This window comes from Choloepus didactylus, chromosome 15 (genome assembly GCF_015220235.1).
Source record: "Choloepus didactylus isolate mChoDid1 chromosome 15, mChoDid1.pri, whole genome shotgun sequence".
Taxonomy (NCBI): Eukaryota; Metazoa; Chordata; class Mammalia; order Pilosa; family Megalonychidae; genus Choloepus; species Choloepus didactylus.
In genome coordinates this window covers 43,007,789-43,022,962 of record NC_051321.1, presented here as the reverse complement: position 1 = coordinate 43,022,962, position 15,174 = coordinate 43,007,789, and the positions used below count along the sequence as shown (strand labels likewise).

General features: G+C 44.3%; 1 protein-coding gene and 1 long non-coding RNA gene across 3 annotated transcripts; one reads left to right on the top strand and one right to left on the bottom strand.

Moving 5' to 3' along the window:
* Positions 1–1,751: 1,751 nt before the first annotated feature.
* LOC119510556 lies at positions 1,752–6,625 on the bottom strand. The gene is made up of 3 exons (XR_005211965.1): positions 6,431–6,625; positions 4,518–5,011; positions 1,752–2,329 (listed from the first exon to the last, which is right to left on the bottom strand). It is a non-coding gene; the product is annotated as an uncharacterized LOC119510556 (long non-coding RNA).
* Positions 5,840–14,278, top strand: RBP4 (retinol binding protein 4). 2 transcript variants are annotated; one of them, XM_037804941.1, is made up of 6 exons: positions 5,840–5,858; positions 6,237–6,365; positions 6,454–6,590; positions 6,756–6,862; positions 12,312–12,524; positions 14,056–14,278. In XM_037804941.1, exons 2-6 carry the CDS (start codon positions 6,255–6,257, stop codon positions 14,091–14,093), a joined length of 606 nt encoding a protein of 201 aa, XP_037660869.1. In that variant the 5' UTR covers positions 5,840–5,858; positions 6,237–6,254; the 3' UTR covers positions 14,094–14,278. The 2 variants fall into 2 exon arrangements, with proteins under 2 accessions (XP_037660869.1, XP_037660868.1); XM_037804940.1 differs by lacking the exon at positions 5,840–5,858 and adding an exon at positions 5,975–6,099.
* The last annotated feature ends 896 nt before the right edge of the window (positions 14,279–15,174 follow it).

Here is a 15,174-nt window from a genome sequence, read left to right as displayed (position 1 = left end):
AGCACACATCTTGTCTTTCACCTCCCTGTGGAGCACCCAAGTCTAGTCACAGGAGGTTCCTCTTCAGATTACTGTTTACTTATTAGCATGTCATTATAGTTAGGATAATTCAGAGGTTTGTCACTCAGGAGAAGGGATTTGAGTCTGCCAAGTCACTTCTCTTGTTGGACCACTTCGCTTTTCCATCATCATCTTATAACACAGTTTGGACAATCTTTTTACCTGGTCATTTTGTCTGACCACGGTGCAGTTCCTACTTCTCCCAAAGTATGTATTGTGCTCAGAATTCCTTGATTCCATCCTTCACTTTTTAAAAAAAGAGATAAAAATACATATCTATATTCCATGTTCAGAATTATACTTAATAGAAAAAAACAAAACAAAATGTTAACATATATGTTAACATTCCCCTACTCATAAAAATGAAAATTAATTTTAAAATGAAGCATATTCTATTATAGACAGAATTGTTTTGTTTTTATCACTACTTACGCATTCATTCATTTGCTCATCTTTTCAAAGATGTATATTGATTGTCCACTATAGACAAGGCACCAGACTAGCTACCGTGCCAGAGACTTCATGTTCTTCCTTATGTGATCCTCCTCTTCTCCCGGCTCTCTGTGAGATGATTACACTTCTCCAGCCTCCCTCCTCCAGGAGGGCCATGTTGACTAATTCTGGCCAATGGGTTGTGGGCAGAAATGCCACTTCCGGGTAGGAACAATTTAATGCCAGGATGAGAGCCTCCAGCTCTCCTTTCCTCCTGCTGCCATTTCAGTTCCAGGGGGAGGACCTTCCTGAATCCCAGAAAAAGGATGTCATGGAACAGAGCCCCTGCTGACCTGAGATGAACATGCAGTATGAGCGGAAAACAAGCCTTTGCTTTTTAGCCTCTGAAATATGAAGGTTGTTTGTTACCACAGCATAGCTGAACCAGTCCTGACTGTTGCACTTCTACTGCAGGGGCTGCAGGGGACAGTTTTCAAAGCACTTATGATGTAGCAAGGGAGATAAGGCTGATACACAAAAAGCCATAAAACAGAATGGAACAGAATGTGAAAAATGCCAGTGGTAAGATACATAATCATGGCTGTGGGAGTTCATAAAAGGGATCATCATATCTAGAGTGGGTGGAGATGAGGTGGAAATAACATGTATTCCAGGTGGCGATCACAGCAGAAGCAATAGCATAGAGTGTAGGGTAACACAAGGAGAACAGTGAGAGATGAATCAGGAAAGGTAGGCTGGGCCTAGATTAAAGGGACCTTGAAGACTAAACTGAAAGTTTTAAACCCTGGAAAGACTTTGAGGTGGGAAGTGACATTATCAGGGTTTTTCTTTACAAAGTTAATCTGGTAGAGGCTGAACCAGATGAATTGGAGAAAAGAAATACTGGACATTGGAACACAGATTATGAGGCTCTATTGCATTTGATTGATTATTAGACACTCTAAAAATGGTTATAGGCTTTGACCTTGCAATTCTGCTTTGAGGAATCATCTTATAGAAATAATTAAGAATGTATGTGATTAGTATAGCTAACCAACTCATCACAAGGATGGTTACAAAAATGAAAGAAATAGCCTAGAGATTTAACAATAAGAGTGTGATTAAATAAATGACATTATATCCATAGAATAGAAAACTATGCAGCTATCAATAAGGAAATTGCAAAAGTAAATTTATTGACATGGACAAATATTTACAATATGCACTTAATTACAAAATTGCATCATGGTATGATTCCATTAACATATATGTGTGTGTAAAATTTATATACAAACCTGGAGATACATATATATACTAAAATATTAACAATTATCTCTAAGTGGTGAGATTCAAGATCTTAATTTTTTCTTCTTTTTGATTACCTGATTTTTGTGCTGTATCCATGATGAACATGCATAGTTCAGGTAATGAAGAAAAATAATTAAAGTTTTTAAGGCTGTTTCCATATTCTAGAGGTAAGTGCTTGCAGTTGTGCTAGTGGGAATGAAAAAAGAATGGAAAAATGTGAGACACAATTCTAGGCCATAAATGACAGGACTGGGCAATTGATTAGACAGGAAAAGCAAGAAAGAAAGAGGGGTAACTGGTGACTCCTTTGAGTACTGGATGACATTTTATAAAAGCAACAATCTTTTAAAGGGAAATATTAGAAGCCTGCCTTACAGCACACACATAAATATCATTCTCCTTCTCTCCTCTCCTTGATCCAGTCTCATTATTTCCACTGCTCATCTTCATCAGGGTAGTCCTTGGCAGAGTTTCTGGCCCTGGGTTGGAATATTCTTTTTGTCTCTAATTGACTGTTTACTCCTAGAAGCTGGAAAAATAAAAGCAATTTAAGAAAACGCAATATTTTAAAATCAAAAGTTACCAAACAGACCACTTAGAATGAATTTTTAACATTAAAAAATGCTCATTTTCTTAAACTTCACTGTTTAATTTGTATGGCAAAGTGTTCATTTAAAGCATAGATTTTTTTAATAGAGCATTAACTGCTGGGGTAATGAATCAGAAAATCTTTAAGTCAAGATATGAAGTGTTTCAGATATTGACAGTCAATTTATTTAGATAAAATATCTTGATTTGAAAACTAGGTCAATGAGAAAACTCCATTCCATTTACACAAGATTTTTTAGGAATATGGGCACTATCTTAACCATGTATAAATAAGCATAAGCCACATGGTAGTGACAATAATAAAAATGAGAATAAGAATAGCTAACATAATGGTGCTTACTCTGTGCCAGGCACTCTTCTAGGACCATCATATATATTATCTAATTTAATCCTTACAACAACCTATGCGGTAGATACTATTATTACCTGCATTTTACTGGTGAGGAATTGAAGAACAGAGGAATTAGGTAACCAGCCCAGGATCAAACAGCTAGTGAGTGAAACTTATTACTAGTTTAAATCTGATTATGTGAAAAAGTGTACCTATGAGGTGTACAAGACGTCATACTAGATACTAGGGAGGAATATACAAAGACCCTAACTTTAAGGAATTTAAAATCTAGACATATATCATAAAATGCTAAACACTAAGAGTTTAAAGAATAATTCTAGGCAACTTTTTAAAAAACATATACGTGTACCAAAAATAGGTTTAACTTCCTTAAACTTTCTACTTAACAAGTTTACATTTTTCAGTAGTATTCTATATGAATGATCACATGTAATATTTAATTCCATTCTTGCTAAAATTTCCCACTGCAGTTGACTATATCTACAGGAAGTTGTGCTTCCATGATAGCCAAAAAATATATGCACATGAGGTCAAGCCACCAATGGAAAACCACTAACAATATCCTGGGTTAGCTAAGTGCATTTCAAACCATTATATTTAAACTCACTCTTCAGTTCCACTTCAGCCAAATTCCCCATTCCTACCAATATCCATCACCAAAAATCACGCTCAAGGTCAGGATTTCAGGCAGCCAGCGGCAAAGGCCCCTTTTCATCTCCCACATTGGCCCCCTGTAGACCCACTGCCTGCAGCTGGCTGGTGGGCACGAGAGGCGCTCTCAGAGAAGATCCAGCTGTGAGTCTCATGTTCTTTCCAACTAAGTAGATGAAATTGACTGGTGGCTTTCTAACCACTGCAAAACTTTATCAAAAAGGTTAGTTTGACTCTTTGTACCTGAAAACACTGGATGACTAACTAACCTTTCATTTTTTCAACCACTTATTTTGGCATCTTGTAAATACAGCCAGAACATAAATGTTACCCGATTTCCTTGTTTTCCCTTTTCCTTGGCCTCTCTGTTGGAATGTGGATATAAATGTCAGTTTGTACACAATGGAGCTTGTTGGAAATAATTTAATTTTTATCAGGGTAAGGACATAAACGTCTTGCATTTGCTTTCTTCTTTGAATTACAGTAAAACTTCTCCACCATTCTCTAGGAGTTAGTGGACTTGTTTGCTTCTGACTTTGTACATGCACATTTGAAAAAATGTATTTTATGAGGATAATTTCCTACATAATTTACACACCAATTCATGATAAAAACCATCAGTTGACCTGTATTCACGTATTTCTAATCATGAAGAAATCTGAGAGAGAATGCCAAAATAAACTTTTTCTTTGCTGGCATCTATAACACCAAAGTGCATGATATAACATTAAAAAGAGGGGGAGATGAGGAGTGGTTGGGCCAAGTTTTAAATATCTAACAAAAAAAAGGACAACATTTTGCTGTAAAACAGTCATCAGGAAAATGCACTGAAATCCTTATATTCTAGTCAACATGTGGGGTATGCAAGGACAACCAGAATGTGTTCCAGGAGAAATGGTCAAAAGAGCCGTGGGTATAAGGAGACCCTTTCTGGCAGTAGCAATGGCACAAAGGCAACTGAACTAAGACTCTCCATCACTGGAGATGCTGGAGCAGAATCCAGAAGACCTCAAGTCTGGGATGCTGAAGAGGGGATCCAAGCATTGGATGGGAACTAGAGAGAAGCCCTGAAGTCCTTTCCCTCCCAGGAAGTCTAGGTACATACCATGGGTATTGGCACATACATGGTCCCTGCAGAAGGACCTCTGCAGCAGACCTATTTGAGCTGTTTGGAATTATTTGGTAAAACTGGCCTGACCAGAAGATCTCCATGTTGGATGGTTGCCTAGATACATGCTTTCCTAGTTCTGGGCAGTAAGGAGTTGAATGCATCATCGTTGGCACCCCAGAGACAGCTAAGGCTGGGGATGGTGAGCTGATCTGAGGGGAAGGGAGAAAGTGGAAGCAGAGAACTAGGCAGACAGATGTCCAAAAATTTAGGTAGGTAAAGGAAGCCATGGGTGTCTTTTCAGGAGTTCAGAAATAGCCCCAACGCCCTGTAAAGTGCTGGGTCTGAGAACCAGTCAACTCTATTTTTCCGTTTTGCAGTCACCCTTCTCTTCCTTCACCCCTTCTTATTTCAGGTCTGCTTGCAGCTAATTCATCCAAATTCATCTCATTTCTTCCCAGTTTGGCCCATGGAGACACATCTGATATTGTCTGAAAGGAATAAAAAAAAAAATTAAAATGATGACATTTCTTTGCCCTATAACTAATTCTCATTCAGCCAAAAGCTGCATCTTCTGACTGCTTTGATGAGATTAATTGAACTCTAACTCTGAATGGAAAAAGAAAAATACATGTGGGTCTGTAAACTGTAGCATCACTAGGCAAAAACTTTCTTTATTCACAGCATTTTGACTTAATTGAACATGGTTGTTTTAGAATTTTGTTAGTCCTCGGCCAACTCACCTTAGCCGTTTACAAAACAAAATAAAATTCCAAAATGGCTTTGAAATAACATTGCATCACAAGCAATTGGTAGGTGTGTTTTAAAGTGGTTTGAGGGAAGTGCCACAGAGTAAGTAGGTGACCACCAAAGCTGCTAAAATATTTCCTGTCCTGACCAGGGTTGCGTTTCTGGAGAATATTTAACAGAAAGGGTTTTAATGCTTCAAAAGATGTTGAAACTAAAGAACAAATATTGACCCAGGGAGCACCACAACACTTCTGAAAGAGAGTAAAATGCATCCTTTATATAATGAAAAACTACTTGGCCGAAATCTCTCTCCAAACTCTGCACAATTCATGCTTAGAGGGCGGAGGGGCCAATTTGGCACTAACGCACCAGACAGCACCGTTCTGTGAGGCCACGGTTTACCCGCCGGGCCGACTTGAGCCTTCAGCCAAGGTAACTGGGCTCCGAGGCCACCCCAGGCCGCAGCTGGCGGCCGCTGGTGCAACCGCTGGGTAACTGGGCCAGGGCTCATCGCCGCTTGTGAATTTCGGCCCCACCGAAGCCACCCCGCACGCAGCAACTCCAAGCCAGAGACCTCCCGAGGCAGCGGTGAGTCAGGGCGCGCGTTATGCAATTGCTGGCCGGCCAGCCCTCGGCCTCCCTCCCCCGGCGCCTCCCTCGTCGGTCTTTCACCCCGCGCGGTTACGAAAGAGCAGACCCCCACCCCCATCCCCACCCCACCCCCACACCTGAGCTATAAAGCCGCGGGGAAGCTGGGGCCGCGCGTTTGCCTCTCCTGGCTCCACGCGCGCTGGGACACGGCGGCCAGATTTGCGCGCGTCTCCCCGTGGTGAGCCCCGGCTCGGCGGTCCTCGGGGACCCGCAAGGGGGTGGGGTGGGGTGGGATGGGGGCCCGCGCGGGCGGGCAGCCTGCACCGAGCCCGATGGTCCGGCTGCCAGGCGCTCACGGCTGCCCGTTTCCTGCAGGGCGATATCCTGGGCAGAATGGAGTGGGTGTGGGCGCTCGTGCTGCTCGCGGCGCTGGGAAGCAGCCGGGCGGAGCGTGACTGCCGCGTGAGCACCTTCCGAGTCAAGGAGAACTTCGACAAGGCGCGCGTAGGTATCGGCGCCGGTGGCCTGGGCCTTCCAGCCTGTCGACCGTGCACTCCCCCACTCCAAACCTTTGCTCTCCTTTCTTTCTCAGTTCTCCGGGACCTGGTACGCCATGGCCAAGAAGGACCCCGAGGGCCTCTTTCTGCAGGACAATATCATCGCAGAGTTCTCTGTGGACGAGAACGGCCAGATGACCGCCACAGCCAAGGGCCGAGTCCGCCTTTTTAAGTCAGTGGCCTCTGGGTGGCAGGGCATTTTGTGCTCCTGGGTACCCCCGTCTCTTTCTGGCTAAGCACCAAACCCTGGTCGGGGAGGGAAGGGAGCGCCGGGGAATGGGATGAGGGGAGGTGGTGCTTTTCCCAGCTTGGCTCAGAACCCCCTTGGCTTTTGCAGTAACTGGGACGTGTGTGCAGACATGGTGGGCACCTTCACAGACACCGAGGACCCTGCCAAGTTCAAGATGAAGTACTGGGGCGCTGCGTCGTTTCTCCAGAAAGGATGTGAGTAGTCAGCTCAGTGGGACCGTTGGGGGTGGGTGGGGGTTGGGGAGCATCATGCCTGGCCAAATCGCTGAGTTTCTTCCCTGTTGGCACCCTGGGGAAGAACGGCCGGCAGAAGGTCTCAAACTGGCGCTGCCTGTGGTTAGGGGGCTGAGATTGGGGAGTAGCTAGGCCAGTGTGAGCTCAGGAGTCCAAACCCAAAAGGACCTTTGGGCCTCTCAGGTGACCTTCTTGACAGATGCCATTTTGCTCTCTGGTCACCATGCCAGAGTGCGTAGCCATTTTTGTGCATATGCCTCCCACCTTCCCAAAACCCAGCCCACCTCATCATGCAAACTGGTTTTGCATTTCCTCCCTATCTTTGGGCTGAAAGCTGGGTGACCTCCATCCAAGCATGTAGGGAGCCCTGTACCTAGGGTTGGCTCACTCCCACATGCCCCTCTTGCCTATGCCAATGTAACTGGGAAGTTAGGATTTAAGGGGTGATTATGATTACTAAATCATTATATAGATATTACTTTTTACTTTCTAGTACATTAGAATAGAGGGAAATACCTGAAATCTCTGAACTGTAATCTAGCTGTCTTGATCTCTGATAATGATTCTATAGTCTTTACCTTATGCCCTTATGATTGTAAAACCTTGTGAGTTACCTTCATTTGTACCCATTTATCCACTTTTTTCAACTTTGGAGTCTTATGATCACTAAAGACAACCCCTAACATTTATTAATGAAGGATCTTGGGTTGGCCCAGAATTAACTCGCCCCAAGTCCAAAGTTATTTTGATAACCGAAGCTGGATCTAACCAAAATGGGCCTTCCTGACATGCACGGTAGCTTAGACTTTAACCTACAAGTCGACTATACCTCATTATAATTACTAAAAATCATGCCCATCATCATATTAAGGACTCCACTTTCTTACATAAGTTCTGTGACTCAACATGCAATCTGTGCATGCTCAATAATTAGATCACCTCCAATTACATCATCTGGAGCCATTCTGCTCATTATCCTAAAACCTGCCCATCTTTTGATACTATAAAACTATCAGAATTCCTACAGTCTGGGGAGACAGATTTTGGGGCTGAAAGACCATCTGCTCTCCTGCTTCGCGCCTAGCAATAAACTCTCTGTCTTTGAAACCCTGGTGTCTCAGGAATTGGTCATTTGAGCACATTGGGCAAAGAATCTACCGCCTTGGTCCAGTAACACTGAGATTCTGAGCCAGGTGCAGTGTTCTGGGTGGCAGAGACCTCTTCCCCTTCCCCCAAACACTGAAACTCAGATGGCTGGGGGTGATGGTGGCAAGCACTCTCAGAAGACCATCCTAAAACGCGGCCTAACCATGAGAACGCAATGTCTGCATACTCTTTCTTTTCTCCTATTTTTCCAAAGTTTCAAATCTGGTGTCTACTGGGTAGCTGGAGAATAATGCAGGCCAGGGGAGACATAGCATAGAATCTTAGAGATGAGAGCTAACCCGGAGAGCGAGATTCAACATACAGATAAGTAAACTGAGGCCAAGAGAAGGTAATAATTTGCCCAAGGTCACGTGACAAGTTTGTGAAAGCCAGTGTCAGAAGCCAAAGTCCGGATTGGGTGACCCTGAACAACAGAGACTCCTAACACGGGCCAACATTTTGTAAAGTATTGCTTGAACTCTTCTGTGAACTAGGTAGCACCCAGCAACCCATTGAGGATGAGTCTCTTAGCCTGTGATCCAGGGCGAAAGTGTCCTTTATGTCACCATTGCTCTACACCTGGCACACACCCATTGACTTCCTCCAAAGTTATGTGTTAGATGAAATCATGTCCATCAAATTTCATTTTCAATATTGATGTATACTGTACAGAGGAAAAAAAAGCTTTTATCCTTAGAAGTAATAAAAAATCCAAATAATGCAGCAAAACATCCTAAAATCATCATTTAGATTAAAAGTATACTTTTCCAATAATGGATTACAAAAATCAACACCAGAGAGTATAAGGTTACTAATTTTTAGAAAGAGTAAACACATAATGTTCTATAACATTTTGGGTTGTGTTCCTTGGAGAACTGGGATTCTGTTGGCATTGCCTTTGGGGGTAGGATGGGAGAGAGCCCAACGAGGAGGTTGGATTTTGCCTCTTGCCTCCTTCTCTCCCCATCTAACTAGATTAGCTCTGCTTTACCCCTTGTGTATTGAGATTCTATCTGGTATTTCATATGGGGTGGGGGTGGAGGGTATTGAAAGCTTAGAAAGTGATTGCTATTGATACTAGGTGAGATAACTACTGTATGGAAGGCTTAAGGATAAATTCCTTCTTAGGTTACTTTTCAAAAAAGAAGCTCTGCAGAGTTGTGGTTAATCATGCAGTGTTCAAGTTAGGCTGCCTGAGTTCAAATCCTAACTCACCCTCTACCTGTGAGACCTAGGACACAGGTCTAAGAGCTGAAGTGACATGTTCCAAGCCCACAGCAGTGAGCGATAGATCTTCAACAAAAGCTCCCTCTGTCCAGGTGTTTTCTTTGGTTTGGGGGCTGGCAATCAAAACCCTTAACCAGTCAGTCATTGCGGTACAGTGTAGTCACAGCTGCTGTGTAACCCCACTTCCTGAGAGGGTTGAGGGGAGTCATGGCACTAAGCTCTATGGCTGCTGCCATCAGCATTCTGTCTCCCTAGTGGCTGGGGCCGAGGCTGGAGAACAGAGCTCATTGTTTCCAGCAGTGCTCAGGCAGTTGATCTGTTGCAAATACTCTTAGAAGAAGGAGAGCCTGATAGAGGTTGTTATGATTTAAATTCTTAATCTTTGAACTATTTAGCCGAAAAAAAAACAAAGAGACTAGAAATAAACCAAACCAACTCGGGCCTCCTTCTTTTAAAATTTTTTATTAGAAAAGTTGTAGGTTTATAGAAAAATGATGCAGAAAATACAGAGTTCCCATTTATCTGCCTCCACCACACAGTTTTTCCTATTATTACCACTTTGCATTAGTGTGGTAGCTTTGCCACAGTTGATGAAACAATGTTATTATAATTATGATATTAACTATAGTCCATAGTTTACATTATGGTTCACTGTGTTATACAGGCCTATGCTATTTGTTTATTTGTTTTTTTCCTAGAAACATACATACAACCTGAAATTTCCCCTTTTAACCGTATTCAAATACATAATTCAGTGGTGGTGATTACGTTCACAATGTTATGTTACCAGCACCAACATCCATTACCAGAACTTTTCCATCACCACAAACAGAACCTCAGCACCAACTAAGCATCAACTCCCCATACCCTACTCCCCCCACTGCCCCTGGTAAACTGTATTCTAGTTTCTGGCTTTATGAATTTGCTTATTCTAGTTATTTCATATCAGTGAATTCATGCAGTATTTTCCCTTTTGTGTCTGGCTAGTTGCTCAAAGTTCAAAGATTCTCTGGAGGACTGCAATCTGGAGAGTCACACACAGCCCTCTTGGTCAGCCAGCAGCCTCAGGCCTTCTTGTAAAGTCAAGAACAGTAGTCAGTTTTATCAAAACCAAGCATTGAAAGTTACATATTTCCCATGTCAGAATTTACATTCTGGCAACAATTTTGGAAAAAAATTTAAGCTGGCTGGACCATGATCAGGGTACCATTTCAAAGGAGAGTGTTTTTGTAACTGGGGGTGGGCCCCTGGGCCTGTGCCTGACACAGCAATTCCTGTAACTAGGGAAGAAATGATTTCAGATGGGGATGGGGAGCCTCTGCCCAGACGCTTGGGAGCCTGTGAGGAGCCCGTGGTTGGAGGGAGACTGGGCACACTGCCCCATGGCTTCTATTCCTGGCCGTCAGCTGAGTAACTGTGTGGTCACTGCTGAGCCGTCATGTTTAGGGTGCCCCCCACCCCCCACCGCCCTCTGACACTCTTGCGCTGGGAAGCCCTGAGAGGTGCAGGGTGGCTCATTCCTTCTCCTGCCAGGCCCGAGGTGAACTGAAGAGGGGGTTCCAACACCAGCTCCTGTGGAAGCCCCTCTTGATTATTCTCTTGACAACCCCCTTTTCGGGGCCTGGGTTTGGGCTGATCCCTGTCCTAGGCCATCCCTCCAGGTGATTCTCAGAGCCCTGAGGGGCACCACAGGGAACTTAGGGTGAGGACTCAGGTCCCAACACCCTCTAACGCTGGGACACCCTGACACCTCTGTGTTCCTCCCTCCTAGGGCAGGGACTGCCACTTGTTTCATGAACTGGGTGTGAGGAGGAGATGCAATTGCTTTTTGTTTCTTGCTGCTTGTCCCATCCCCACCCCCACCCCAATTTATAATTGCCTGGAGGCAGTATGGTGTAGAGGTTAGGTATTTGGACTCTGGAGTCAGACCCCCCGTTTGAATCCCAGTTTTACCCTGCTCTTAACGATTCCAGATGAATTATTTAGTTTCTCTGTGCCTCGGTTTCCTCATCTGTAAAATAGGAGTAACTAGTGTGCACTTTGGGGTTAATGAGAAGAATAAATGAGAAAATATATGAAACGTGTTCACGCAGCACCTGGTGCATGACTAGTGCTCAGAAAGTCTATAATTACTTGACCACAAGAACATTACATTAAATAGAGATGTGGTGCTGTTATCCAAATGCAGGGTGTTTGGATAAACCACAGCATTGCGTTTCTCCACAGCACATCTCGTGCAAACATTCTTATGAATGTTATTTTTCTTTCTGCCTGTGTTATTTTTACCACCTTCATTTCCACTTATTCTCCAAGTCTTACATCCCAGCCTTCAAGAAGAAATATAATCTAGATTCTTCAAGGCCTCAGCATCTGTCCCTATCAGGGGTGTTGATTAGAGAAGCAAGTCTAAGCAGGAATATCTGATGTCGAACGGTGGCATCTTGTGCCTCCAGAGCAAGAACTACTCCTTTTGCCAGCATGGAGAAGTGAGTAGGGTCACTAAGCAGGATTAGGACAGGGCCAGAAAAGCTGTGAACCAGATCACCCAAGTGGGCTCCCCCAGCGGGTTCAGAGGCAGGAGGGCTCAGTGGTTAGTGAGGTGCCTGGAACTCGTTGATACAGATCACCACAAAAGATAAACCCTGATGTCAGGGATATCAAGTCTGTGGCCATCAGACATTAGCCACAAAAGGCATAGACATTATTGGAAGGTGGATACTAAGACAGCAGGAGAAAGGTCTCTTCTGTGGTTTTCAAGCACCCACTTTCTCAGTTGGTCTTTGGAAAGATGCCATCACATTTACCATCAGGGTGAGAGTAATTCCCAAAGGGAATGAAGTGCCCCCTACCCCAGAACTTTTTTTTGACAAAGGAAAACAAGGTCCTTTCTCATTTTCCCACATTTACAAAAGCTGTCAGGATTCTCTGTTATCTCCCACTTCCTAATGAAATGAAACCCGTTTCTGGAAATGGCAAGTCTGCCCTGACGTCTGAGCCCCCAGGAGAGACGTTAGCACTGTGGCTTTCTGGGTTGCAGACGATGACCACTGGATCATCGACACGGACTACGACACGTACGCTGTGCAGTACGCCTGCCGCCTCCAGAACCTGGACGGCACCTGTGCCGACAGCTACTCCTTCGTGTTTGCCCGCGACCCCCAAGGCCTGCCCCCAGAAGTGCAGAGAGTTGTGAGACAGAGGCAGGAGGAACTGTGCCTGGGCCGGCAGTACAGGCTGATAGTTCACGACGGTGAGCAGGGCTGGGGTGGGGGGTGGGCAGGGCGCTGGCACCCCAGCTCTCCTCAAGGGGACTTGGAGGTCGGGCCTGCATGCCAGTGAACCATGTCACCTGCATGCGGGAGAAAACACAGAGGTCCCTTCCCAGCCCAAGTCTTGGTCCATCTTGACCTGGTGGTTCACTGGCCTTATCGTGGGACAGATGCTGAAGGAGTAGGTGACAGCTCTTCTCCAAAACCCTGGCACTTTAAGTAAAACTGCAGGGGACACTTTTCCATTTATTCTACCACCTTAGGTACAATCTGTGGTCACACAGTTTCTCCCCTGGCCACACTGTCCCAAACAACTGATTCGACTGAACTAATACTGTTTGGGAATTGAGTGGCCACAGTCAAGAGCTGGGCAGCAAAAGTGGTCGATGTAAAAATGAAAACAGAAAACTAATTTTAAACACAGGCACCAACAAAGCAAGTTGAAAAGAGAATGATTGAGACAACTTTCTTTTTCTATATAAAACCACATTTCTTTCCCTTTTCTTATTTAAATTGACCAGCTGGTTTTCCTTACTTACCTTTTTTGAGATCCCCTGAAAATAATCATAGGATCTTTTTATAGGTATTACCCTTGAGCACTCTTGATTTACAGCCCTGAGGCATTGTGGAGGAAAGTATCGGTCTATTTGGAATTAACATTCACTCACTCCTATAGGAAATTGGGTTTCAAAATCCACATGGGACAATGCTAAATAAAATGTAGGAAATAAAGAGAGCAAACTGAAATTTTATGTTGTATTCTAACCAACTGACCCACACTATACCAAATAGATATTTGTAATATGAACCAAGACACACACACACCCTAAAAACAATTAATCGATAAGGTTTTGATGCTTCACCCTGGGGCAGACTAAGTGTGTGGCTGGTGATGGATTTCACTCTGCCAGGCACCATGCTAAACCCTCTACGTGCAGTCTCTTGCTAAACCCTCAGAAGCACCTTCTGAAGTAGATAATCTTATTATGCACATTGTACAGATGAAAAATTAGAACCTAAGAACGGTTAAGAAAGTTGCTCAAGATCTTCAAGAGGTAGCTGAGTTGGATGCATCCTAGGTCTTGCTGATTCAGGGGCCTTTGTGGCCCGTCTGGGTGATGCCTGACACAGACATGGTGACGGCTCTAAAAAGCCCTGTGTGGCCAAGGTCAGGCTGACTGGGCCTGGGCTTCCCAAAATAGGAGAAGGTGCCCTCTCCTTTGAAATGCAGAAAGGCAAATTTAAGACAAATAAAAGGAAGCACTATTTCATACAGCGTATCACATTCTCTCGGCCCCCAGTAACCCCAGCAGAAATTCAAAGGGTTTCAGAACGAGCCCTGTGGATATTAATAGTTATGGCCACATCCAACTTGTAGGATTTCCATCCCCTGTGACCTTATAAGAAGCAGTTGAATGAAGCCGAGTTCTAAGGATGACATGATTTTCATTATCTACTCTGAACTCTGGGTCCATCATTCTGTCATTAATGGCTTTGTTTTCTGTATTTCAGGTTACTGTAACAGCAAATCAGAAAAAAACGTTTTATAGCAACATCATGGATGCAAAGTTCCATTTGAAAACCTCCCATTAGCTCTCATTCAGTCTTTGACTCTATTTATCTTAGCAGTTTAGTCTGCCCCTCTCCCCACACCTTCCCTCAGTAAACTTTCCGTACATAAAAATATTTGTGGGAATAAGCAAATCTGTTGGCATTCAAATGTATATCTTTATTGGCATTTTCTGAAGAATAATTGAAACTCAGGATTCCAAAGTTTGATTTATTAAAATAATCGTCAAACATGTCCTGTGATTTGGATTTTTATGTGCGTTCATGTTTGTGTCAAAGTGAGCAAGTCCTGCAAATGGGGCAGGGTGCACTTTAATATACAACGAGGGCATCTTCCCTCCTGGCTCTTTATGACCTTTAGCCTGTTCTAGTGTCCTATCTCCATGATTCACGACTATGTCTTCTCTCAACTTCCTGAGAAAGGGGTTTCCCCCCATTACCCCAGAAGGGCCTTAACCACCAGCCTGGCCAAAGCACTGAGGCCAAAAGGGCAGTGAGTATTAGGCCAGGTCAGTGGCCCAAGGCCTCCTCTGGTCTGTGAGGTGGGGCACCCCTGGCTAGCTTTATAGGTAAAAAGGTGAGGCTGAGAAGCATGGGTCAGGGTGAGCTCCTGGAAACATCCCCAGCCCATGGCAGTCTCCAGAACTTAATTCATTTCTTATCTCCGTGTGTCTGAAATGTTGAGGGGTAGGAGGCCTAGTCCCTGGGGGAAGAGAAGGATGGGGCCCTGGAAGCCGGATCTCAAGGAAACACCTCGGTGCCCCCACCTAGAAAGTACAGGGAAGGCAATGGGGAAGTGGAAAGAGTTGGAATGGGCAGGGCACCAGCGTCCACACCATGAGCAGGATGTGAACACTAGTGTATGACCACATGCAAAGCTATTTGCCTCAGTTTCCCAGCTGTTCCCAGGATCTCAGTTTCTCATCTTGAAAAGGAAGCAAGACCTTGGTGTCAGAGAGTCAGGTTCAAGTCAAAATCCAGCTCACATATATATTAGCTGTGTGATTTGGGCTTGGTTACTTGGCTTCTCTGAACCTGACTTCTCTTGCGAAATAGGGGAAG